The sequence below is a fragment of the Balaenoptera acutorostrata genome, chromosome 7, assembly GCF_949987535.1.
Source record: "Balaenoptera acutorostrata chromosome 7, mBalAcu1.1, whole genome shotgun sequence".
In the NCBI taxonomy this organism is placed as follows: Eukaryota; Metazoa; Chordata; class Mammalia; order Artiodactyla; family Balaenopteridae; genus Balaenoptera; species Balaenoptera acutorostrata.
In genome coordinates, this window is record NC_080070.1 from 107,857,275 (window position 1) to 107,883,817 (window position 26,543).

General features: G+C 43.3%; 1 protein-coding gene across 2 annotated transcripts in view; it reads left to right on the plus strand.

Moving 5' to 3' along the window:
• Window positions 1-26,328, plus strand: part of STK17A (serine/threonine kinase 17a) — a 38,590-nt gene extending 12,262 nt beyond the window's left edge. Inside the window, exons 3-8 of one of the 2 annotated variants that reach the window (XM_057550408.1) lie at window positions 9,415-9,559; window positions 16,785-16,940; window positions 20,655-20,781; window positions 23,952-24,000; window positions 24,088-24,267; window positions 24,716-26,328. In XM_057550408.1, coding sequence (XP_057406391.1) covers window positions 9,415-9,559; window positions 16,785-16,940; window positions 20,655-20,781; window positions 23,952-24,000; window positions 24,088-24,267; window positions 24,716-25,040 — 982 coding nt within the window. In that variant the 3' untranslated portion in view covers window positions 25,041-26,328. The remainder of the gene's footprint in view (window positions 1-9,414; window positions 9,560-16,784; window positions 16,941-20,654; window positions 20,782-23,951; window positions 24,001-24,087; window positions 24,268-24,715) is intronic. The other variant, XM_057550409.1, reaches the window with a different exon arrangement.
• The last annotated feature ends 215 nt before the right edge of the window (window positions 26,329-26,543 follow it).

Consider the following 26,543-nt stretch of genomic DNA (forward strand, 5'->3'; position numbering starts at 1 on the left):
TTCCCTTCCCTTCTTGGTCGTTACTGCAGCTAGGCCCTCCCCAGCGCCTCACCAGCGTTACTTCCTTCTTTCTGTTGCTCTCCCTCTGCAACTCCTTCTGCCCGTTTGAAACGTGGGACGCACGCTGTGTGTCCCTCCTGCTGCCCGTTCTTGGGAGTACTTGCGTAGTCTTCAGTCTGCTTATTACGAGGGTGAGAGTTGCATCCTCAGCTGGGCTCTTGGTGTACTTGGGTAATTCTTTACCTAATCTCTCATCCCCTTCTTTTACCATCCCCGGCAGGCGGGCAGGAGCTAAACAAAACCTTGACCACACTTACTGTGTCACCCACTTCCCACCTGTTAGACACCGAGGCTTCTCTTCCTTTACGGAGGAAATAAAGGCATCAGACACACACGCCTCGGCATCCCTCTCTAACTGCTCTCACCTGCTTGCCTTCCGTTCCGAGGAAGAGGTTCCGCTCCTTAACTCGAAGGCTAAAACTCTGACATATGTTCTTTAATCCTCTTCCTTTTCTAGGACTTGAGTTTTATGTTTTAGTCACTTATCTAACCTCTTTCTCAGAGTCCCTCTCCTCTAGTGATTCTTTTCCCTCCATCTTCCAGGATTTCAGTCACTTCTCTCCTAAAATTCCTGGTCCTCAGCTTTGACTCTTTCTGAGCTAATGTCCTGCCCTTCTCTTTCCTTTACTGCTGTGGTCTCTAAAGGAGTCGTCTGAATTCTCAGCTTTCCTCACCTTCCAGTCAGTTTTGTTCCACTTCATTGATCCATGCGTCTGCTCGTGTACCGATCCTCCATCACTTTTCAGTCTCCTGCCATCTGGTCTCCTCAAACTTTCATGAGGTCATCAGCCCTGTTTGCCAAAATCGATTGCCTCATTTTAGTGTTCATTCTACTTCTTACTCTCTTTAAACACTTGATATTATACCTTCTTCTCTTGAAATTATGTTCTTCCTTGGCTTTCATGGCACTCTTTTATTTTTTAAATCTTAGAGCCTTTTCCCCTTCATCTACTATATAAATACAAGTGCTCCCCACTGTTCATTAGTGTTACTCTTGTCATACATTTCTATTCTGCACGTTTACCCTGGATGATGACAGTCCATTTTTGTGGCTTCAGCTATTTTTTACATGCTGGTTATTATTTCCAAATCTTTATCTCCAGCGTCAGACCTTTCCCTCAGCTCCAGCTGCTCTACTGCATATCCCTGAATCCACCTGCACATCATGGCCGATGCACGATCAATATGTTTTCACCCCTGCATTGCTGCCCTTCTAATGCCGATGTTTCTTTGTTCCCCACTTCCAGTGGTATCCCTCTTTATTTCATCACTCAAGTAGAAACCTTGGGTCTATCCTTGATTGCTTTATCTCGTTTAATGCTCGTGTATAATGAATTACCAAGTCTTCCACTTGAACCTCTCCCCTGCTGGGCCCTTCTTCATTGTGTTTGCCGTTTCTCCTCTGTGTTGGGTCCTCTCTCTCCCACGGACTTTCACAGTAGCTGCTTAGCTGATCGCTCTGGCTTCAATTATAGGACATCCCTCAGGCTCCTGTTGGATAGGTGACCTACACATAGATGTGGCAATATTATTCCCTTGATTAGAAATCTTTGGTAGCTTCTGTTACTTCCATGATCATGTTTCTAGAACCACAAAACAGTATGATTTGGCCAAAAATTTTTGTGTTCTACTTTTTGTTTGAAGAGGAAGTCTTAGAATTAGACTTTGGACATTGAGATATCAGAATTCTCGGCCATGTCAACAGATTGTTGTTATGGAAACAGGCAGGTTCATGATTACTGTATTACTCATTCCACCTGCCACATGCTCTGGATACTAAGGTGCTGGTAATACAAAAGTGAAAATAGCATAACCCCTTTGTTCCAAGTGCTATAGTTTAGTGAAAGAGATAGAAATGATGGCAACAACCTTGGTGTTTTGCTAGAATTCTTGTTAGTTGCTGTGGGAACATAGATGAGGTGTAATAGTCATAGTTAAGAATTTACTCTGTGCCAGGCACTGTGCTAAGTCTTCTCTGCCAGCTTTGTATACATCGTTTATATGCTTTATATACATTATTTGTACATTTTAGTTTTAAATTTTCTCCAGCTTTACAAGATGTGATTGACATAGAACATGCTGTAAGTTTGAGGTCTGCAACGTCTTGGTACACTTATATCTTGCAAAATGATTACCACCAGGGCATTAGCTAACACCTGCATCACGTCACATAATTACCATTTCTTTTTTGTGGTGAGAACATTTAAGATCTACTCTCTTAGCAACTTTAAAGTATATAACACAGTATTATTAACTGTAATAATCATAGTTACATTAGATCCCCAGAACTTACCTTATAACTAGAAGTTTATACTCTGACCAACAGCTCCTTTTTGCCCACCCCTAGTCTCTGGTAACCACATTCTAATCTCTATTTCCATTTGAGTTTGCCTTTTGTAGATTCCACCTATAAGTGATATCATACAGTATTTGTCCTTTTCTGTGTGACTTATTTCACTTAGCATGATGCCCTCAAGTCCCATCCACATTTTTGCAAATGGCAGGATGTCACTCTTTTATGGCTGAACAATATTCCATTATACATATATATATATATGTACACCACATCTTCTTTACCCATTCATGTTTTGACAGACGCTCAGATTGTTTCCATATGTTAGCGATTGTGAAGAACCCTGCAGTGAACATGGGAGTGTAGATATCTCTTCGAGATCCTGCTTTCATTTCTTTTGGATACATACCCAGAAGTGGAATTGCTGGATCATATGGTAGTTCTATTTTTAATTTTTTGAGGAACCTCCCTACTGTTTTCCAGAGTGGCTGCACCAATTTACATTCCCATCAGCAGTGCACAAGGGTTCCCTTTCTTCCACATCCTTGCCAACACTTACTGTCTCTTGCCTTTTTGATGATAGCCATCCTAACGGGTGTGAGGTGATGATAGCTCCTTGTGGTTTTGATTTGCATTTCCCCAATGATTAGTGATGTTGAGGACCTTTTCATGTGTCTGTTGGCCATTTGTATGTCTTCTTTGTGAACATGTCTATGTAGTTCCTCTGCCCATTTTTTTAATTGGAGTATTTGGTCTTTTGCTATTCAGTTGTATGAGTTCTTTTTATATTTTGGATACTAACCCCTTATCAGATATATGATTTGCAAATATTTTCTCCCATTCCGTAGTTGCCTTTTTGTGTGTGTGATGGTTTCCTCAGCTGTGCAGAAGCTTTTCAATTTGATGTAGTCCCAGTTGTTTATTTTTGCTTTTGTTGTCAAATCCAAAAAATCATTGCCAGGACTGATGTCAAGGAACTTACCCCCTATGTTTTCTTCTAGGAGTTTTATGGTTTCAGGTCTTACATTCAAGTCTTTGATCCATTTTGAGTTGACTTTCGTGTATGTGTAAGGTAGGGGTCCAATTTCCTTCATTTGCATGTGAATATCGAGTTTTCCAAATACCATTTATTGAAGAGACTGTTCTTCCCCCGTTGTATACTCTTTATACTTCTCTTTATACTTTGTTATAAGTTAAATAATGATATATGCATGATTTTATTTCTGGGTTTTACAGACAGATCTATATGTCTGTTTCTATGCCAATACCATACTGTTTTGATACTATAGCTTTGTAATATATTTTGAAACTGGGCTGATGCCTCCAGATTTGTTCTTCCTCAAGATTGCTTTGGGTATTTGGGGTCTTTTGTGGTTCCATACAAATTTTAGGATTGTTTTTTCTCTGTGAAAAATGCCATTGGAATTTTGATACGAATTGCATTGAATCTGTAGATCACTTTGGGTAGTATGGATATTTAATAATATTAATTCTTCCAGGCCATGAGCAGAATATCTTTCCATTTATTTGTGTCTTCTTCAGTTTTTTTTACCAGTGTCTTAGTTTTCCATGTATAGATATATCATTTCTTGGTTAAAAATATTCCTAAGAATTCTATTCTTTTTGATGTTATTGAAAATGGGATTGTTTTGTTAATTTCTCTGTCTGATAGTTCATTGTTAGTGTATAGAAGAAACACACTGATTTTGGTATACTGATTTTGTATCCTGCAACTGAAATTGTTTTATTTACAAATTTTAGAATAAGATTTTATATGTGAGAAAAAAAATTCAGAATAATAATCAACCTAAGATCACACCACAAGTAGCAGAGCCAAGATTTAGCCCAGGAGTGTGTGATTCCAAAGCTTTTAGCCATGCACTGTGCACCTTTACTCCACCAGAGAGGCTAGGGAGTGCTTCTGAAGGAGATATTTAGCGTTATATACCAGCCATCATTGCCTTACTTGGGATTTTTCAGGTTGTTTGGACTGTGTCCCATGCTTTTCTGTCTGACTTCTATTCTACCTCATCTCCTGCTAGTACTTCTCCAACCTCACCCTGCATTCTAGGCACACTTTTTTTCTCTCTCATTACTTAAAGATATCATCGCATTGTCATCTGCCTTGCATTGTTTATGACAAGACATCTGTGTTGATTCTTGATACCCCTGTATGTGTGCCTTTTTAAAGATTTTTCTCTTTCACACTGGTTTTCAGCAACTTCAGTATAATATGCCTGATTTTCTTTGTTTATCCTGCTTGGGGTTTATTGAGCTGCGTGGATCTTTTAGTTTTTATCAGATTTGGCAATTTTTCAGCAATTATTTAAAAAGATATTTTTCTGCCCCCACCTCTCTTCTCTCGTTTCTTCAATACAGTGTGTTAAACTGGTTGATGCTGTCGCTCAGGTCCCCAGGGTCCTATTTATTCTCCGCCCCACACTCCCGTACTTTAGATGGATGGCTTCCATTTCCGTCTTCAAATTTGCTGATTCTTCTATAGTGTCTGATCTGCTGTAAAGCCTGGCCAGTGAAATCTTCACTATAAATATTGTATTTTTCATCTCTAGCAATTCCATTTGGTTCTTTTCATACCTTCCATCTCTCTCCTTGTTGTGTTCATATTTTACTTTAAATCCTTCAGTGTATTTATAGTACCTGTTCTAAAGTCCTTACCTGCCAATTCCATCATCTCTGGGTCTGTTTTTATTTTCCTGTTAGTTGTGAGTTGTAAGTGGTGGCATTTTCAGATGTCTAGTAATTTTTGGAAGGATGCCATATATTTAGAATGGCACAGTGCTGGGTGGATTTTATGATCTTCCACTAAAAGAATGGTGATGTTTGTTTTGGCAGGCAGTTAAATTACTTGTGGATCAGACTTACTGGGCAGCTCTAGGGCTACTTTAGCCTTTAATAAGGCTAAAATATGGCATTCTGGGGCATCTGCTGAATGCCTCAGGTGCTTGGCATGGTTTTTCTACTCAAACTGGGTAAAATTCAAATATCTTATTCTGTCCTTGGTGAATGCTAGGGCTTGTTCAGCTAATGATTTCCTGGTAGTTCTTTGCCTGACCTCACAGTTTTATCCAGTGAATGTGCATTATAGGTACCTTGTCTAAGACTCTGGGATACAACTAAGCAGATGTCTGCAGGTCTCTCTCTGTGTAGAACCCTCCTCCCTGGTCCTCTGCCTGTACAAAGTCCAGCTGCCTTAGCCTTGTCAAACTCCCTTCCTACCTCCTCAATTTAGCAAGGCTGCTGTTCTGCTTGGGACCCTCCGCAGCCCTGTACCACGTGCTGTAAATTACCTCCAAGTAGAAAGACAGAGCGTAGGGCTCAGCTTGTTCGTGCCTCCACCTCAGGGATAATGGTCCTAACGGCCTGTTGTTCTTATGTCTGAAAATAGTTGGTTCATATACTTGGCTCATTTTCTCATTGTTTATGGGTAGATGGCAAGTTCCGTACCATTTGGGTGAAAGGGGAAGTAGCTGCTTATCCTTCTGTGAGTGTACCAGTTATTTGTCACACCAACAGGCCCTTATATACATATGTCCACCCTGCCTGGGATGCACTCCTGCCATTCCATCTAGTGGATTCCTGTTCATTCCTGAAGACTCAGAATAAGTGTCATCTTTCTAAGATTTTTTTTCTCTTTCCTTCCAATTAATTGCTCATTTGCTAAGTTATCAAATCACTTGATATATAACTTCACACTCATGTGTATTTATGCATACATATTCCTAAAATTATCTTTCGTCTTTCTCTTCCCAACTAAAACTTATAATTTATCTTTCTTGCCCTAGCACAGGGCCTCTTAACATATTTGATTGGTATTTGTTGAATTTGAATAGAGAGGGAGTAGAGATCCAAATGGGGCCTCTACATGGGATAGAAATGGAAATGCTGGTTTAGGTAGAAAAAGGAGTGTTTGGTGCCTAAGGTTGGAAGCTGTGATCTAGCTAAGCTAAGGTGCAAGCAGCCAGGGAAAGTCAGTTACACTTAGCTTCCAAACATCATTTATATGGCTCTGAATAATGTTGGCAAAGAGATACTTACAACTTTCTGAGGACCACTAACTAGAAAATTGAAATTCACAGTTCTTAATATTTTATGTAAAAATCGTTTTGGTGTAAAATTTTTTGAAAAGCCCTTGAGTTAATTGTTTTATAAAGCCCTTGAGTTAATTGTTTTGTAAAAGATATTTGGGTAAAAAGTTAAATGAATTCGTTTCTTTGTAATTTTAAAGTTGTGGAAAATAAGCACTGCTGGAGTAAAGTGTACTGTAATAAAGCTGTGGAAGTCTTGCTGTAGTGAAAGGGAGACATAGCAAACTCTGTGCTGCTCGAGCACACACACAAAGGTGTGAAGCACCTTCCTTCACACACAAACTTCTGTGTGAAGGAAGGTGCTTTGTGCAAAGTAGTTGTTAATATTCTTGTGTTTTCTGTTACCATACTTGACAGATGCTTTTAACATCTCAAGTTGTTCCTTAGTAAAATTTCACTTGGTTCCATTAGTTAATATGACAATTAGTTAAATGGGTCAGGCTTAAATGTAAGTAGGGTGAGATGATATGATGGTCGTACGTTGTACCGAGAGGGTATGTTAAGTCTTACTGATCGCTCAAGGCTGGCTTTTACAGTTTTTTTATTACAATAGCCTGCATTTGAAGTACATCCTTGAAAATTTTTAGAAAACTAGTTTTGCGCTTCACATTTTGTGCTTATGTGAACTGCTTAAATTCTTGGGAAAACCCTTTTGTTAAAGCGAGGATGGGTAAACATCATAGTGGAAAGGACTAATAATAAATTGTTCTTAAATTTTAGGTGAAGAAATCCTTGTGTTTATGTAAATTGACCGCTATTGAATTTTATTGTGGGTGGTAGTGTTGAGCTGAGAGGCCCAGAGGACAGTAAATTGAGACTGGTGAACTTTTGCAACCAAAATGCATTTGTCTGTCTCAACTGAGGAAAAGAGGCAGCTCTGAGTGTGGCCTTTACGTGCAGGGCACTCCACGGACTGCACGTCGCGTCCTGGTGCGCCTCTAGCCGCTGCGACCGAGCGGACTCAGCTCGTCCTCACTAACTGCCTGCTCACGTGTACGGTACCGCAGGCTGTCACTAACTTACTCTTTGGTTTCGTTGTAAACGCTCACCCTTTCCTTTCTTACGAGTTATGCATCACTTTAGCTTTGCCTGAACATGCAATGGCCATTTTACAGTTAATTACATAAAAATTGTTTTGATGCTTTCACGTATGGTTTTCTCATACTGTAATTAAAATATAATTGTCAGTTGTATAGGTTTAACCAAATGAAAATCTGAATCAGCCAGCGAGTTATTTTCTTTCACTCTCACCACCTAGAGCTTTTCAGCTAAACTTAAATAGGTTCTTAGCTGACTTTGGTGAAAATTTTTGTTTCCTTTTATAGACAGAATTTAGAAAATAGATTGCCCTAACAAAAAAAAAGGAAGGAAAGAAGGCTGGAAGGAAAGAACTAAGTTATCTTAAGAAAAGGAAACGAACGAGTAGCTTTTGTTTGACAGTAGATGGCTGCTTGGAGTTGCATATTTCACATTAATTTTTATAACAACTTCATGGAGGCAATCCAGTCTTTTTTTTTTTTTAAGCACATAAAGGAAAATTTGAGATAGGACATGAGCTGTCATTTATGGTAAGAACAAATTGTTAAAATATGGAATTTCTGCTGAAGGGAAAGAAAAATTGTAAATGATTTGTTTCTTTTATTGGCAAAATTCTTCAGAGGAAAAAAAAAAAAACAGGTGCTTTGGCCAGAGGGTGGAAGAAAGTTTAAGTCCGTACCGCTCTTTTGGTGAGCCTAGGTCATATCTACTGAAATTTCAAAAGCACATTCCTTTCACACCAGCAGTTTCATCCCAGTATCTACATTGAAGACTAGTTACTGACACAGGAGCTGACAGGAACCTTCACACACCTTCTCATCACAACATTGTTTATAATCATGAATAATTAGGAAAAAAAAAAAAACCTAAATGTCCTTCAGAGGGGAATGGCTAAATAAACTATGGTTTTTCTATTCACAAGGTTGCAGGAATTAAAAATTCTGAGGTAGGACTTCCCTGGTGCCGCAGTGGTTAAGAATCCACCTGCCAGTGCAGGGGAAACATGGGTTGGATCCCTGGTCTGGGAAGATCCCACATGCCCCAGAGCAACTAAGCCCACGAGCCACAACTACTAAGGCCATGCGCTGCAACTACTAAAGCCCGCGCGTTCTAGGGCCCCTCGTGCCACAACTACTGAGCCCACGTGCTGCAACTACTGAAGCCCGTGCGCCTAGAGCCCATGCTCCGTGACAAGAGAAGCCACCACAACGAAGAATAATAGCCCCCGCTCGCCGCAACTAGAGAAAGCCCGCCTGCAGCAACAAAGATCCAAGTCAGCCAAAAAATTTAAAAAATAAAAGATAAAAATTATGAGATAGATATAAAACCATCATGGAAAAGACTCTTAAGGCATGTTTAAGTAATTTTAAAAAGTAATAGAACAGTATCAGTTAGAATGTTGCCATTTATGTGTCTTTAAAAATCCAGAAAACTAATATTTTTGTATGCATTTAAATATATTTTAAAAATCTGGAAGGATGGAGTACACCTGAGTGATAACAGAGCTTACTTCTAAATGTAGCTCTGGACTGGGGGAAGGGTCTTCAATGGAGGGCATTTGCTTTATTTGCATTATTTGCATTTTTTACAAAAACAATGTTTTTATGTATTCTGTAACTAAATATTCTTGAGAATTTTTTTACTTGAAAGTGTGTTAATATATTTTAGTACTAAGGTTTAGTTCTTGAAGTTCTGAAGCTGATGTTTTTATTTAGCTTTGGAAATGCTAATCTGAGCTTAAATTTTTACTTAAAAAATGTTGGATTTCAGCATGTAGATGGACGAACGTTTACACACATTCAAATTATAGTCTATGTAAATAAAGATACCTACTGTGTCTAAATATTAAGAACAAAAAGGCTATTTTTAATGAGTCCTCTTCCTTTCTATTGAAAATGTGCTTCTCATCTTCTCTAGTGCTGCTGGGGGTGAAATCTTTGACCAGTGTGTTGCAGACAGAGAAGAAGCCTTTAAGGAAAAAGATGTTCAGAGACTCATGAGGCAGATTTTAGAAGGTGTTCGCTTTTTACACGCTCATGATGTAGTTCATCTTGATTTGAAGGTAAGAGCTGAATTACTTTACAGTTTTGAGGTTGCTGGAGAATGACACTCTAGATGCGAAATATCTCACAGTGGTTTCCTCCAATATTTGTCAGGTTTGTGTGTTTTATTAGGTAACAAGGATATACGAATTGAGTCATAACTTGTATCCTCCAGCCAGTTTAATCAGGGAGAGAATGCACGTGTGCATGCATAGAAAGATGAATAATAATACATTGCCCCGGAAATGGAGCTTCAAGGGTATTGCTGGGGTAGGGGAAGGCTTCCTGGCGGAGACAGGGCTTGAGACAGACCTTTCCAAAAAGTTAGGATTTAGATAGGTAGAGAAGAATAGGAGAAAGTAACTCAAAAGAGTTAGGAATACTTGTGATGTGTTTGGACAAAAATAAATGGAGAAGTTCCTCTGGAATTGAAAGATGACGTAGGAGATACTGAAAGTTGAGAAAAGGCCAGATTCCCGGGGTTCACATGTCACGGAGTGATAGGTGATTTTTGAGCAGAAATATTTGAAAAGCAGTGTTGTGGAAAATTAGGCAGGCAGCAATAAATAAAATAAATTAGGGAATGAAAGCGATCAGAGGCAGGTAGATTTTTAATTTGAAATTGTCAAGGAAGGGGAGGAAGGAGGAGAGAAAATACAAAGGGTGGTATCAGTTACCATCCTTTCAAGTGACTCGGACGCCAGCTGAAAGCAGGGTAATCGAAAGAGGAACTTTCACTGGCTAAAAAGTCCAGGGTAATTCTGGCTGCAGCTACAGCACTATTCATTCATCCAGATACTGCCAGCGCTTGGTTTTTCTTCAGTTCTCAGCTCTACCTCCTCCAAACGGCAATGAAATGGTGGTGAGTTAGATGCGACCGTTTTTTAGCCTCACAACTGCCCTGAGACTCAGCAGGAAAGAGCTGCTCTCAAGTCACTGGCTCATTCAGAAGTCCTGAGACCCACTCAGACCAGCTTAGATCAACCCAGAAAGAATTGGTGCACTGGTCCAGGGTGCAGGGCTTTGACGGCCAGGCCACTGCCATCGGTGTCATATGCTCCCACCTAGAGGGGTCAAGCCCTGCTCCCAGCCCAGCTTTGATGTGGACTGAGAGTGGGGAAGGGATGGGTTCTTACACCAGTTCCGTTTCTCCAAGACTAGAGAACGGGCGCTCAGGGGACAAACAGTAAGTTTCCACCGCAGGGATTCAGAGCATATTCCTTCAGGCAGCTGAGGAGAAGAGCGTCTTAAGACCCCTGCTGGTTTTCCCATGGTTGCTTCCCTGTCGAGTCCAGGTGGGGCTTTGTGGAAGTGAGACAGTCCTCTAGCGCAGGACACACCCCAGGGACTCTGGCGCCTTACCCGCCCTGTCAGCCAGAGGAGAGGGCGTGAGGAAGGAGGGTAACCTGACAGGGCCGAACCCCCGGACCCAAAACCACTTTCCTCTCCTGAACTTCTGCGGCCTCGTCTCACTCACCTGCCCACCCACCCTGACCCCTGCTGTCGTGTGCTTCCAGCAGAAAGGAGATGCTTTAGGCAGTGGCTCTCCAGCTTTGACCCAGGTCAGGGTCACCTGAAAGGCTTGTTAAAACAAATTGCTGGGTCCCAGCAAGTTTCAGATTTAGGGCAGGGCCAGGTGATGCCAGTCCTGCGGATGCAGGTGCCACTCAGACAGCTGCTGCTGGATGGCACACTGTGACACGTTATACACACCATACTGTACACGTACCATACTGTACACGTACCGTGCTATACACATACCATACTGTACACATACCGTGCTGTACACGTACCATACTGTACACGTACCGTGCTATACACATACCATACTGTACACATACCGTGCTGTACACGTACCGTGCTGTACACGTACCATACTGTACACGTACCGTGCTGTACACGTACCGTGCTGTACACATACCATACTGTACACATACCGTGCTGTACACGTACCGTGCTGTACACGTACCATACTGTACACGTACCGTGCTGTACACGTACCATACTGTACACGTACCGTGCTGTACACGTACTGTGCTGTACACGTACCATACTGTACACGTACCATACTGTACACGTACCGTGCTGTACACGTACCGTACTGTACACGTACCGTGCTGTACACGTACCGTACTGTACACGTACCGTACTGTACACGTACCGTGCTGTACACGTACCGTGCTGTACACGTACCATACTGTACACGTACCATACTGTACACATACCGTGCTGTATACAGGGCAGTGTTTAATCTCTTCTGCACGAAGGAAGACTCTCAAGGAGTGTGCAGTGTATAACCTGGAAGTGACTCTGTAAGTAAACTTGATCAAATTCCATTTGAAATTAGGTGGAAAGGTAATAGGTCCTCCTTCAAATGCTAGGTTCTTACAGAAAAATACAGGGGAAAGGAAATTATTTGGAAACCTTCTTGTTCTTTTCTGAAAGATGCCAATATTTCATTTTGTTAACAGTTCTTTTTTTCTCCGGCACACTGATCTCTTAGTAGAGTGTCTAAAGTGGGCGGTTACAGCACAGTAGAGTATGGGAGTGATAGTGCCATTTTTTGAAGGCAGGTGTGGACGTGTGTGCACCCACGAGCAGTCCCAGGAGGCTGATGCCGCAGTGGCCTTAGAGATCACCTGGGGAAACCCTCAGAGCATGCGCAAGGGAGCTGGGGCTTTGGTTTTTCCCTTTAGTGCGTCGTATGCATTAGAAATTCAGAGATCCCGGGTGCGGGACACAGCCGCCATGCTTCACTCGGGAACACTTGCCAGGAAGAGATGGTCTCTGCAGTCCAGACTTCAGTGGACTCAGGCTTTAAGAAGCCTCAGTTAGTACCAGCCGTGAGGAGGACGTCCCCAAAGTCATGTCTGTGCCAAGCCTTCTCTCATGTTTGGTTTTACACACATAACTTTGTAAAATCATACATTTATTTCTATGACGTTTTGCTAGTTTTATGATGTAAAAACGACCTCCAGGAACAGAACCCCAATTTAAATAATATTGCACCTATAGGAAATGAGCTTTCAATTTATGACAGCTCCACCTATGACATTATTCAGAAAAGGAGCTAATTAGGTAGCGAGTCAGACAGGTTGCCAACACCGTGTGTCATGCATCTTTGATGTTACTTGAAAAGCAGTCAAGGGTGAATATTAAGTTCTTGAATACCAGGTTCGACTGTGTATTTACACAGTGAAATTATATCCCTTTCTCCCTAACACACTCAGTATAAATCGTACCCTTTCTCCCCAGTGCACTCGGTGTAGAATTCTTTCCAGCTTTAATAGAGGCTTTGATGATGGGCCTTTGATGTTGGAAACAGGACTTTGCATGTTTCCTGGGCCCAGAAGAGCTAGAGGACAGGTGGCCTGGAAGACTCCCAGCCTGCCTTCCGCCCGCACGCTCTGCACACACGCCGTCAGACTTGCTTCTCAGTGGGCTCTGGAGGGGAAAGGTTGGGGATGGGGTTGGAAAGGCAGCAGTGCAGACGGGAATGATTTCTATCAAAGGGTCATTTCCAAGTTGACTTCCATGTCCCCCGTGAGTCTGGACAAAGAGAGTCTGCTGTCCTGCATCTTTTAACAACTGTCTGCCCAGTGACGATTTGTCTATAATGCTGACTCTCAGTCTCTATCAGAGCTTGAAAGACGAAGCTATAGAGCTAAATGTGTTTTCTTACGTTTTAATTCTGTGAAAAGTGATAACCCCAGTATATATGGGAACTTTGAGTCAGTAGACCATTTATTCCCCCTTATGGTGAAAATGGGCAATTCTCGTCCCAGAGACAGAAGTTAGTTAGAATAACTATTATAGTTGCCTCTTTGAAAAGTGGTAATTGACAGAACGGGAAATACACTACTCAGTCCGGTCAGACCCCAAACGGTCAGTTTGCCAAAAGACTGATTCGCTGAAGACTCTCAGCCAGATGCAGGCAGGCCTCGGAGATGTGGCGGGTTTGCTTCCAGACACCACAGTACGGTGAATGTCGCAATAAAGCGAGTCACACGATCTTTCCCAGTGCCAAGGTCACTGATCACAGATCAGCACAACAAATATAATGAAAAAGTCTGAAATACTGCGAGGATTACCAGAATGTGACACAGAGACACAAAGTGAGCAAATGCTGCTTGAAAAACGGCGCCAAGGCTTGCTCGACGCAGGGTTGCCTCAAACCTTCAATTCTTAAAAAACAAAATAGCTGCGAAATGCAGTAAAACAAAGTGCAGTAAAACGAGGCAGGCCTGTATCTTCAACTGAACGTGGGAAGTTCTTTGAGGAGTAGCAGATGCAGATGTTGGGGTGTTTATGCATCTATGAAAATTGAAGACACTGAAGTGTGTGTGATTAAGGGAGAGCCCATTCCTTTGCACGTAAATCATGGCAGGACTGACAAGTCTCAGTAACAGCAACTCTGCCAGAGTCAGGACAAGCTCAAGTCTCAATACCATCTCAGTAATTTGGTGAGCTAGTCATGGGCGTAATGGCCTGCTTTTACATCAGTCAAGGGGAGGACTGACCAAAAAGGGCATAAAAAAATCCAGTCTTAAAATCCAAGGCTGTTTGTGTTTAGATGGTCTTGTACTGGTCAGATCTTCCAACAGTTCTGTACTAGGTATTCAGTCATTAAACCCGTCCACCCTGTGATATGTATAATGGGAAGTAGAGGAGCAGACTAGGAATTAGAAACTGGAACTTTCCCATCTGAGATTAAATTGATCACTGATAGTTTAAGCATCAATGTTTTACTTGAAAGAGGGGTAACATGTAACATTTGTAAACAGTTTCCCAAATTTATTTAGACAGGATTATTAACCTATTTCTATACTTTGACCTGGGTTTTAGTGCATAAAAAGTCTATTTACTTGAACTTTCGTGGGCTGATAAAATGTTCCTTAAAATGCTGTCCTTGGTACCTTAAGCGTTATTGAGCAGATTAGCCTCAAGTCTACAATGATCTCATTCAATGGTGATTGCTCAGTAAATGGTAAATAGATTATGTACAGAAGTGAAGATACCCAGATAAATAAAAGGATTCCCCCACAAAGCTGAGAAATAAGATTTTAGGAGGACTCCTCTACTCCCAGTTGTCTATTTGGGAACAGTTTGTATGTTTCCCGTTTATTCCACTCTCATTACCTCTCTGTGGACCTTGTTATTTTCTCTCTTACCACTTGGGATGCATGCATCTTAAATAGAATTAAGTACTGTGAGCTGCAGCCTCTGTCATGAACTGGATTCCATAGAAAGGAGGTCTAACTAAGCTGTAAATTTAAAGGTACTTATCTTTGTTTTTAGCACATATTTTCAGAAACTGATGGATATTTTCAGAAACTGATGGAGATTATAGTCTTATATTTTATTTAGAGGAGTAAGGTCTACTTTAAAAACGTATCTGTGGTCAAACCAGGGCACAGTTGGACGAGAGGACATGATAAACGTTAACTGTGAAGTTCCAAAAAGCTGCGATTTTATGAGACGTGTGTTTTTTCTAGCAATCTCTCTTTCAAGGTTTAATGTCTCTCACTTAGGCAGATTATGGATGCTGTGACCAAGCCTTGATTTCAGATACTAAGGTAACATTTTAATAATTTGGTCACACTACTACCGAATCTACTACATTACCACCAAACCAACTAGCTTTTGCATAATAACTAAAGAAAGCATTTCCCATGGAATGTAAAGAGTAAACAAATGTAAGGGAAAGATGTTTAATCTACTTTAAGGGAACAAATGGTATTTAAAAACATTCCCAGAATGAGCATGTCTTGTTAATCACAAATGAACCTTAAGAAGATCTGGTGATTAGCAGTATTTCTCTTGGCGTTTTTGATGTACTGGGAAAGGCAAAACATGTGCAGTGATGAATGTCTGTTTAGAGCCAGACTCCTCTCATCTAATTTGCCTGAACAATGATGTTTGATTGTACTGTAGTATATCATTAATGTAATACAACTAAAATTGCCTTGAGAAGTCTGGGGTCTCATAATCATGATGTTACATAGGATTTTTTCCTGAAGAAATAGCTAGAAGCTAAGTAAAAAACAAAATGTTGGCTTTATAAAGAAGTTTATGTTACCAGAACCTCTATAGTTACTTTGTCATTGAAAAGAGAAATTGATTCTAACATTGATCAGTTGAGCTTCTCAATCTTGGATGGGGGGTGCTTTATCTGGTTTGGGTATTTATAACCGTTGAGCACACGTCTGCAGTGGAAACTTCTACAGTGACAGCAATTTGTTGTTTTGGTTCTTCATTCAGTTTTAAGTTTTTACTGTAGCCAAAACTGTCTGTGATTTAAAAGAAAAAGACAAAACAGGTTTTTATACAAAATTAGAGACGATACTGAGCCACAGTGTGGTTGTTTCACTATAGGCAGAAAAGTCTTAGTTATTCTGATGAATTTGTTTTCAAAACAAACTATCATTCCATAATTGCATAGCGGTAGTAAATTAGGACAGTGGGTAAGAGACACTAAGAATTCCCTGACCGTTTCTTGGGGTGTCATTGCATCTTTTTTTTCTCTTAAGGAGTTTAACGCTGCACCGTCAACCCAGTGCCACTGGCCACGTGGTGCTTTAGAGCACTTGGAACGCGGCTCGTCTGAACTAGGCGGTGCTCAGAGTGTGAAATCCACACCAGAGCTCAAAGACTTAGTATGAAAAACAGTAAACTATCTCAATAATTTTCCCTATTAATTACATGTTGAGGGTATAACCTTTTAGATATATTGAGTTAAATAAATACATTTAATTTCACCCGTTCCATTTTACTTTTTGTAATATGGCTACTAGGACATTTTAAATTACCTTTCTGTAGGACAGCACTGGCTTCAAGGGTATCAGAAGATATTTGAGCCAAAACCACCTGTACTAGATCTCTTAGCCTTTCCGTTTGTTTTTCAGCCTAGTGTAAGCTAGTTTTTTCTCCCACCACTTTACTAAAAATTACTTTCTCTGAGCTCTTTTGTGGCCCTCATTCTTCCCCTGGTCCCGTCTGACGGCGCTGTTCTCCCTGACTTTCCTGCTCTAGTGTCACACCTGGGTTCTCGCTCTCAGACCAGCGTTTCTCCTCTCTTTCCTGACTCTTGGTGTTTACCCCGAAACGTAGTTACCAGCCATCCTTCCTCTCGGCCCACTTCTCTTCTCGCCATACACCCTTCCTCTCGTTGACTTCCGTGCTTTTAGTCTTTCCTGTGTGCCGTGGGCCCCCAAAGCCATGTCCTCGGCCTTGCTGTCTCTCCAGGCTGAATCTCCAACTGTCCCGGCTGGTCCTGAGAAAACTGAAGTGATGATCCTCTCTGCGGACCCAGTGTATCCGTCAGCGAAGGACGAGACGTCCCTCTTCCTGCTCCTACACGTCATCAGTCACGATGGCCTGTGGATTTTGCCTCTGTTACGTGTAAAATTTCTTTCCTTTCATTCCATGCTTCATCATATCTTCCTCACTCTGTCTCTCTCCCTCTAGAGACTTTTAAAAACAGGCTAAAGGCACATTTTTCAGAAGGCTGTTCGCAGCCGCGTGGTTGTATTTGACAGTCCCTTGCACATCGTGCTGTGTGCTGCCTCCCCTGTGTACTTTGGCCTGCGGTCTTGTCTTTCCCTGGAATGTCCTCCGTCCCTCCCCTTGCTCTGCCTTCTGCCAGGCACTCCCGAATGGCCCACAAAGCCCTGCAAGTCCTGTCCCCCACCCCCATTTCCTTCCAGCCTCACACCTGCCCCTCACCTCTGTGCTCGTCTTCAGCTCGCAGTTCTTCCCTCTGCCACCCCCAACCCTGAGAGCCTCTGCCATGACTGGCTCCTTCCTAACATTGGTCTGCCCTCAAATATGCCGCCTCCGGGAAGCCTTCCCTGACTGCCCTGGAAATAGCATCCGCACACACACATACCCGACGGGCACTCTCTCGCTCCTTCCCCCACTCTGAGTTCTCTGTAGAGCTTAAAACAACCTGAGGTTGTATTATTTATTTGTACTTATTTGACCCTATTGGAATATAAGTCTCCAAAGGAATGGAGGACTTGTTTTCTGCCATTTCCTCAGGTCACAGCTCACTAGGTAGTCAGTAAAACTTTGTGGAATAAGTGGTGAAATCCTTTTTCCCCGTCAGGGCTGCTCCCCTACCTCCTCTGGAACCCTCCAAGGCAGAATCATTCCGTCCTGTTCATCTCTTGCCTGAGTGCTTTGTCAACTGCAGCACCTGAGCTAGTTGAGCCCGACAGGCCCATCTGTCTTCTGTTCTGAGTACGAACTCAGGACAGTAGGGGCTTGGCATTACTCATAATTATGGTACCACCTGTCCTGACACAAAATAGAGACCCTTTAAGGGTTTCTTTGTAGTTAGTCACCTTTCCTCGTTTCACTTACTGGGCGAGTATCAGTGCGGGCCTGCCGGGTGCCGGGCCCTGAGCCCGGTGACGTCACCGTGGCCAGGACTGCGGCTCGTGTTCCCACGGAGCTGTAGCCTCTTCCCCTCTGTTTCGGAATCCAGACGGAGATAAACCTACAATCATTTTCATAATGGATGGCTGGCTCGACAGTAAGACCCGTGTCAAAGAGAGGGCCCCCCTGTACCTCAGCATCCTCTGTCGGAGGGCAGCCCTTCACGTTGCTGCTTCCCTGCCGTGCTAGGTCTTCTCGCCAAGTTGACCATAGGCAGAGCAGAGCAGAGCAGAGAAGAGCGTCCCAGGTGGCGGGGGTGCGACGACAGAGATGCTGTTGAGAGGGAGAGCGTGACAGGTGTGAGTGGCTGGCAGTGTCCGGCGGGGAGACCGACTTGCCCTGAGCCCGGGGAGCGGGTGTGTGACAAGTCTGGACAGCCGGGCACGAGCTCACCCTGCCCGGGGCTTGTGGACCCCAGTGAGCAGCTGGGAGGTTATCGTAGGAGCAGAGGAAAGCTACTGAAGGGTTTAGGCAGGGCGGCCACCGAGCAGATTTACAGAGGACGAAAGACTCTCCTGGCTGCAGTTCGGGCAGCGTTCTGCTGCAACGGAGGAGAAAGTGGTGGTAGCTCAAGGTAGTGTTCTGTGGGGAGAGAGGGGCAGACAAGGTCTAGAAATGCCTACATCTAGGACTTAACGTCACTAGGACGTGGTGACGCGTTAGCTCGATGGCGAAGGCGGGGTGGGGGGGGAGAGACGGAGAAACACCTCGGCGTTGCGTCCTGCTGGCCGGAAGGGGCACCCACCGAGATGCCCGCGGGGGCGTCAGGAGAGTCTGCTTTGGGAGGAAACAGGAGTCCCACTTGGGCACGTTGAATGGGAGGCGCCTCTGAGACATCAAAGGGGAGAGGTTAGGTAAAGAGTTGGTTGAAGGGAGCTGAGCCAGAGAGAAAGGCTGTGAGTCCGGAGGGGCAGGTGGAGGTGCGGGTGGGAGTGGAGCGAGGAGGGGAGTAGCCTCCGGATCAGGCCCCGGGCGCCCAGCAGTTAGCGGGCGGTGGCAGGAGACGGACCAGCGGCAGCAGCCCGGAAGTTAGCAGGAGGGCCGGGACGGTGTTCTGTTCTGGAAGCCAAGAGAAAAGGAGAGGGTAAGTTTGCCGGGCAGCCGGGGAGGCCCTTCCCGAGCAGAGGCCTGAGGTGTGCACCGTGTGTCTTGTTGAGGGACTGCAGCCCGACTGACTTGGAGCACAGGCTCCCCGCAGAACGGTGACAGGAGCGGCATCTAGAGAGGGAGGCAGGGGCCGGAGCGTGGAACACGCTGGGCGCTCTGGGGAGGTACGTATACGTTATTGGTGCCCGTGCTCCTCAGTTCACCTTTGCAAGTGCTGTTAACGGCCAAGGACAGTAAGCGCTGACCCATTCTGAAGCGCACATAAGCCTCTTTCAAACCTCATATTTTATTTTAAAAAGGCGGATGAATTTTACATTCTAGTCCGTAATGAATCAGCTTGACTTTTTATGCAAAGATGTCCTAGTTATTTCCAGCTGAGCAGAAATGACTCCAGGAGTGCGAAGCTCACTGGTCCTCTGGGCGGCGCTTACCACCACCACGTGCATCCAACCCGCATCCAACCCGCCCCGGCCCCACCGGAGTGTGTCTCTTGGCGAAGAACAGCCAGACGACTGCAGGGAGAGGGTCACGATCAGACTTACAGTATGGGAAGGTTGTCGTACGTGGAGGTTGGGTTGAAGGTGGGGAAACTAGAGACAAGAGGGTCACGAAATCCCAGATTTCATGCAGTGGGAATATTGAGATCTAGGAAATAGAATTCACATGACTGGTGACTTCACTGGATGTGAAAGTGATGGAAAATGAAGGGTACAGAGAACTTTAGGATGATTCCCCAGTGTCTGACTTGAGCACTGAGGCTGGGAATACAGAAGAGAGCAGTGGGTTTGGTGCCCGAGGTGTGTACTGCATTGAAGGCCTTGCCAGGCAAAAAGATCCGATTTTAATTGGCGCTGTGAGTCCGGAGAGGGCTTAGGGTAGAAGTGATCAGCATGTAAGTGGCGGCTAAAGCTTTGATAGTAGATGAAATTGCTGAGAAGTAGAATGCGGAGTGTCGGGAGAAGAGGGCCAGCCAGCAAGAGATCTTGGGCAACACCACTGTTTAAAAGCAGAGAAAACAATCGTGAAAAAAATGGAGAGGGAGCTATAGAGGGAGGAAGAGATCCAAGAGGGACTGTAAGGGCGACCAGTGTCCCGCTGTCGGTGCCTGCAGGACCCCCGCTGGACTTGGTGGGCCTTCGATTATTAAAGATATTGTGACCTTAGTGAGAGCAGATCGAGTACAGGGGGCAAATCCCGATTCAGCTGGATTGAGATGACCTCGCTTTCAAGAAGTTGAGCTTTGAGGGAGTGAGTGTTGGCTAGAAAGAGATGCAGGGTCATGGGGGGAGGATTCTTTTTATTAAGTGGTTTGGTTTGGTTTTTAAGATGGGAATAGACGCATAGTTGCGTGCCGAGGAAGAGCCGGTATAAGGGAAGAGATGGTGTGAGGCCCGCTGCCTAACGCATAGGAAGCATGCTGTAGAAACAGCTGTCTAACGAACGACTGTCTGCTGCTGAATCTCCCGCTCTCAGCTCCACAGGCAAAACCTGTATGTTTTAGGGGCTCCCCGCCCCTTATGCTCCTCATATGCAATCACGCTTTATTAACTCGGGGGTGTCATTTTGTAGCCCCAGAATATTCTGCTGACAAGTGACTCTCCACTGGGCGACATTAAGATAGTTGATTTTGGTCTTTCAAGAGTCATGAAGAACAGCGAAGAGCTCCGGGAGATCATGGGCACTCCTGAATATGTGGGTAAGTGTTCGCGAGAGTGGTGTGTGCTCTGTGTTTGGGGTCAGGTGTCACCTTCACTGGGGAGCTCCCATGTGGCGTGATGAGTGGTGGGACCTGCCGTCCACTGTGTTGAAACTCTACCACCAGAGACCCCTTCCTTTATATTAAGTTAAAATATGGAAAACTTTAAAGAGTAAGGTACCAAATTGGTGGTCCCTTTCCTGGAGGGCTAAGAGAAGTTGAAGGGATTGCTTCTAAAAGGAATAGGAGAGGATGTCAGGTTGTCTGAGGGTGGAAGGATATTTAACAAGTAAGGACCTTTTAAGAACTTCAAGTTGGTAGAATAAACACTGTGAAAGTCATTGCAAGCCCTGTGATTGCATAGATGTGAGAAACAGAGAGGGCATTCTGCTGGGTTGATGCAGGGCTGAGAGCTTCTGGCAGAAAGAGAAAGGAGAGAGCAACTGAAGTGATGAACCATGGCTTCTCGGTTTGGTAGAAAAAGTGGTAAACTATGACTTTTTGGATAGACTGGAAGGAAAATGGAGCATAAAAGAATTAGTGGTTGGATGAGATTTTAAAAAAAGAGAGATTTCTGTAGAAGAGCAAAGCAGTAAAATAATTTAAAGGTGTGACCAGGGATTACCGTTTTATCATTTAAAATGTCAGAGTAGAAAGGGCTCTTTGTGATTACAAGGCCTTGGATGTAGCTCTGGAACGTCAGCTTCTTTAGACCAGGAGGTTGAGAAGCATGGGTGCCAGGCCGTAGGGTCCTGCTCATCAGTGTGGAAGTTGCCCGGGGTGATGGCAGCCCTGGGAGGAGGAGGATGGCTTTTGTGTCCGTAGGTGACAGCATCATTGTGGCCAGGAGTAGAGAAGGCTGTGGCCCGGGCCTGGGGGGAAGAAGATTTGCCTGAGGGCAGAGGCGTGAAGTGCGCAGACAGGCAGTCTCCTTCTAGAAGGCCTGGGGGTGTGGCAAGAAGAAAGTGAAATGAGAAGAGTAGTCCTTGAAGGAGCCCAGGATGGTGGGAATTTATGTAGGAAGGAAAAAAGGATTCCAGGGGGACACAGAAAGTCCCGGGGGACAGATCGGGTTGAGGAAAACAAAGCTGTATGGCAATGACAGTACAAAAAATAATTTGAAGTTTTAAAATACTTTCTAAAGTCCTACAGTTTGAAACAGCAGATCCTTTATTAATTAGGTAATAAAAGATACCGCAGGCAGAAAAACACCCTTCAAATATTGTGTGTTTTTTTGTGGACTAGAACACAACTTCCAGTACGCCGACTGGTACGTGTCATGGCCGCTGAGTTAGTGTTAGGAATGTGGCTTAACAAGCTGCTGCTTCAGGGGAAGTACCAGTGATGAACGGGAGGCCTTGTAAACTGGAAGAAGCACGGGAGACTGCGGGCTGAAGGGCTGTGGGCCGATATGCCCATAGGAATTATTGCCCTCAATGAGTTTCTGGGGGGTTGTTTGTTTTGTTTTGTTTCCCTCCGATGCTCTCTGCTCTTTGGTAAATTCTATATTTTCTACCAAGAGCTTTTTTCCCTCCAAAAAATAAAGATGTGTTCTTTATGATAAAAGCAGTACAAGCCCAACCCCAAAAAACTACAAATAACTCAGAAGGATATAATACAGAAAAACAGGCGGCGCTCCTGTCTCTTCGCCTGGCCTGCCTTTTAAAGGGGGCCCCCGTGCCCCCAGCCCCGCCCCAGCCTTTCATACGCAGAAAGGGCTGCCGGGGTGTGTGCCCCTCCGCACTGGCCAGCTGTGGGACCTCGGTCCCCAGACCTCTCTATACCTCACGGTCCTCTGTCCACGAAACGAGGCTGTGAAAGTCCTACCTCACTGGATCTGCTCCATCACACTCTCACGTCAGCGCTCAGCACGTATTAAACACTCAGAAGAGTAAGCTAATGTTATTTCCTTCCCCGCTCCTCCCACCATCTACTGCTCTCTCGGCTCTGTTGTACTTTTTCCCCTCCAGTGATTTGGATACTCTGCATTTGATTTTAAATTTCCTGGTAGTATCTTTTAAAACTCTCTTTTTCTGTTTTCTTTTTTTGGCCGTGCCGCATCGCTTGTGGGATCTTAGATCCCTGACCAGGGATGGAACCCATGCCCCCTGCGGTGCAAGCCTGGAGTCCTAACCACTGCACCGCCGGGGCACTCCCTCTTTTACAACTTTTAAATAACAGTCGTAGCCTCTGCTTCTCAGCTGACAGCTTCAGATAGAAGTGGGGGAAACCAGTATCCCCTACACCTCCTCCCCATCATGGTCTGGGGCAGGCTTATCTCCCACTCCTAAGGCATGTGCAACTTTGAGTGTTTCGGTTTTCCCTACAACATTTTCATTCCCTTTTTTATTGTAATTACCACCATTTTTTAGGCTTTGATCTGTTTTTAAATGGATTCAGTACTTATTGCCTGTCTTTTCATAGCCTAGTCTTCCTATTTCTATACTTTTGAAAAAAAATCGTCTTTTGGTTGACTGTATCGTACCAGTGAGTAGTCTTCAGGGAGGATTTTCCTGAATTTCGCCTATGTCCTTGCACACTTGGGACTGTCTTTCTGTTACTTCTCTGGCTGGCAACAGTCTAGTTAGATATTATCAAAGCAAACTTTTTCTCAACGCTGTAGGTTGTCTTCGTTGTCTGTGTGTGTGATGCATGTCGTCCAAGGATGCCCAGGTTGTTTCTAACCTTGCTGACTGACTGGGTGTTAACGGGCGGGCAGTTTAAAAGCTCACTGCAGCCACGGCATAGAGAGTAGGTCAGAGGGCGGGGCCAAGTGGGGGTCAGGGGGCACGTGCTGTAGACTGGGGCGGGGGAGGGCACGATGTAAAAGCGGGAACCTGACGCTTGATTAGATAGAGGGTGTGGGAAGAGGAAAGTGTAAAAGTTGCCAGTTTATGTGGTAGTAGTTATGTATTCAAATATTAAAAAGAAAAAAATACTAGGACCCAGCATTGGAGGATAGAGGTGCAAAAAGTAAGCAAGTTAATTATAAACATCTAGTTAGACTTTACAGTAATACATATTAATTTGACTTATAACGTGAACTTATTTCATCTTAGCCCAAACCTTGACAATGTCTTAGTTTGATCTTTAAATTTTTCTCTCTAAGAGCAAATTTGGCAATTTTTTTTTTCACAAAACTGAACGTTTTCTTCTGTTTCTGATACTAGCTCCTGAAATTCTTAGTTATGACCCCATCAGCATGGCAACGGATATGTGGTGAGAATTATTTATGATGAATTGATCAAATTAGTTTCAAGAAATGAATATGATACTAATTTTTCTTACATTTTCATTCTGATTTAGGAGCATTGGAGTGTTGGCATATGTCATGCTGACGGGAGTATCGCCTTTCTTAGGCGATAATAAACAAGAAACGTTCCTCAACATCTCACAGATGAATTTGAGTTATTCTGAGGAAGAATTTGATGTTGTGTCTGAGTCAGCTGTTGACTTCATCAAGACACTTTTAGTTAAGAAACCTGAGTGAGTATTCGTTAATATTGATCTCTATCAATTTTTGAGAAATCTGCTCTGAACAAAAGCAGATTAACAACTGAAACCCCAAAATGAAGACATTGAAAGTGTGGACATAAAACTAGATGAAACCTTTGGCTTCTTACATCTGTTGAAAGAAAAAAGTGGCAAAAATGAAAATGTTTTTTAGAAAATGTGAACCGCACCTCAGTATAACAGATATTTGCCATCTGTTCTTGGTCTTTCAAAGGGGCTTTTCAGAGATAACTTAAAATACTATTTTTCTGTATTGTGGGGAACGGCATTTGCATGCAAATGCTAAAACTTTGTTTTATTCAGGAACCACAATAAGATCTTTGTGGTTCATACGTCCCAAAATATAATACCTTATGCTCTAAGTTATAGTTGAGGCTTTAAACTACTTCGTCCTAATTGTAAAATGTGTATCTTTATCCAGAGATCGCGCCACTGCTGAGGAATGTCTGAAACATCCATGGCTAATGGAGAGCAGTGTTCAGGAACCTTCTCTCAAGGTGAAAGGGGCATTAGAAGAGGCACAGGCCCTCCAGGAAGGCGAGTCTGTGCCTGAAAGTAATTCAGATACTCAGAAGCCAGAAACCGAGGAATCCGTCGTCACAGAGGAGTTGATTGTAGTTACTTCATATACTTTAGGACAATGCAGACAGTCTGAAAAAGAGAAAATGGAGCAAAAGGCCATTTCCAAACGATTTAAATTTGAGGAACCTTTGCTGCAAGACATTCCGGGAGATTTTATCTACTGAGCAGTATTTCTTTAGAACTTTAAGATTTCTACCTTGGAAACATTATTTATGGACTTCTGGCCAAATGGTACATGTGCTGAAAGTGGATGACCAGGTGTCACTGGTAGAAACTAAAATAACTTTGTCAAACTTGTGGAGTTAGAGAAATCAAGCCAGATTTATAAAGTTGCCAACCAGGAGGTTTAACGGGTAAAGTTATCCTTTTCAAAGTTCTTTTTAAGAAGGGAGATGCTTGAACCTTTTATTTCTGCATCCTGTTTCTCCAGAATGAGAATTTGTATGCAAAGATATCTGTAGTCACTTTCCTTAAAAATCCAAGTAAAAAAGTGCCAAAATTAACATCTTTGTAAATTTGTTTTGCATTATTCATATGTATATCTATATCTGCATATATGTATGTTGATATCTTTACTAAAATTGATACTTTTTCACTTTGGATTTTTGGAGGGGACTAAGATTTTAATTTAAATAGGTATTTTGCAAATTTTTGAGACCTAGAATAACATCCACTAGTTTAATAATGTCTTATTTTTATATTTTATTACTGCTTTATGTTGACTTGTTTTGGCTTCTGTTGTGTGTTTTTTTCCTAATGCTTTGCAACCCTATCAGTGAAAAACCCTGGCTAAATTTTTTTTTTTCTTCAACATCACTAGTAAGAGTGGTGGCGATTTTTCACCTCTGAAATTGTTCTGGTTTTCAAGGTCAAGGTTAAGTCACCCTGTAATGTTAAACCAGTGTTGGCTCCGCGTGTCCCTCATCACACCTTCCTTGTCTACCCTCTTTCACAGGCTGCACCCCTGCCGCCTCCTCACACGCTTGTCGCCTGACTTTGGTCTCTTGCGAGAGGCAGTGTGATCTGATCAACACAGTGGTGCTTCGGTCAGTGAGAAGACGCTATTATGTTGTTTTTGTTAATAAAATCCCCAGGAATCGGGGAAGAAATATAAAGCACATTCATGCTGGCCATCAAGCCTCTGCTTCTGTTGAATTTCATATTAGCCCCCAAGCAATACTAGGAAAAGCGGTAAAATGCCAGAATATTTATAAACCTTTACTTTGTTCATAAACGATTTGACATTGGAGACTTTGTCATTAGGGAGGTACCCTAAGACTTGTAAGATTTATAAGAATATACTCAGTAGCGTTTAATTTACTTAGGATTGAACACTTCAGCTGTATCTGGACCCACAGTGAACAAATGCCTATTTAAAAAAGTGGAAATGTAAAAGCGTATGCTGTATAACTTAAAGCAACTAAATATTCTTCTTACACAGAACAGTCTGAGAGTCCTTATTTATCTTGTATTAGGTGCTTGTATCGGGTGAATACAACTTGTCTGTGACCTGTGTGCACACAACGTGTGCTCTGTACCGTGAGCTACTTGGACCCATCCCTTCGCAGTCCACTAGGGTGTCACGTGGTGCTTTCTTCCCAGCCTGGTTGCTCAGATGTCAGCCTCAGGACCATGGGAGCCCCTAACCATCTGTTTTCAAGTGTGTG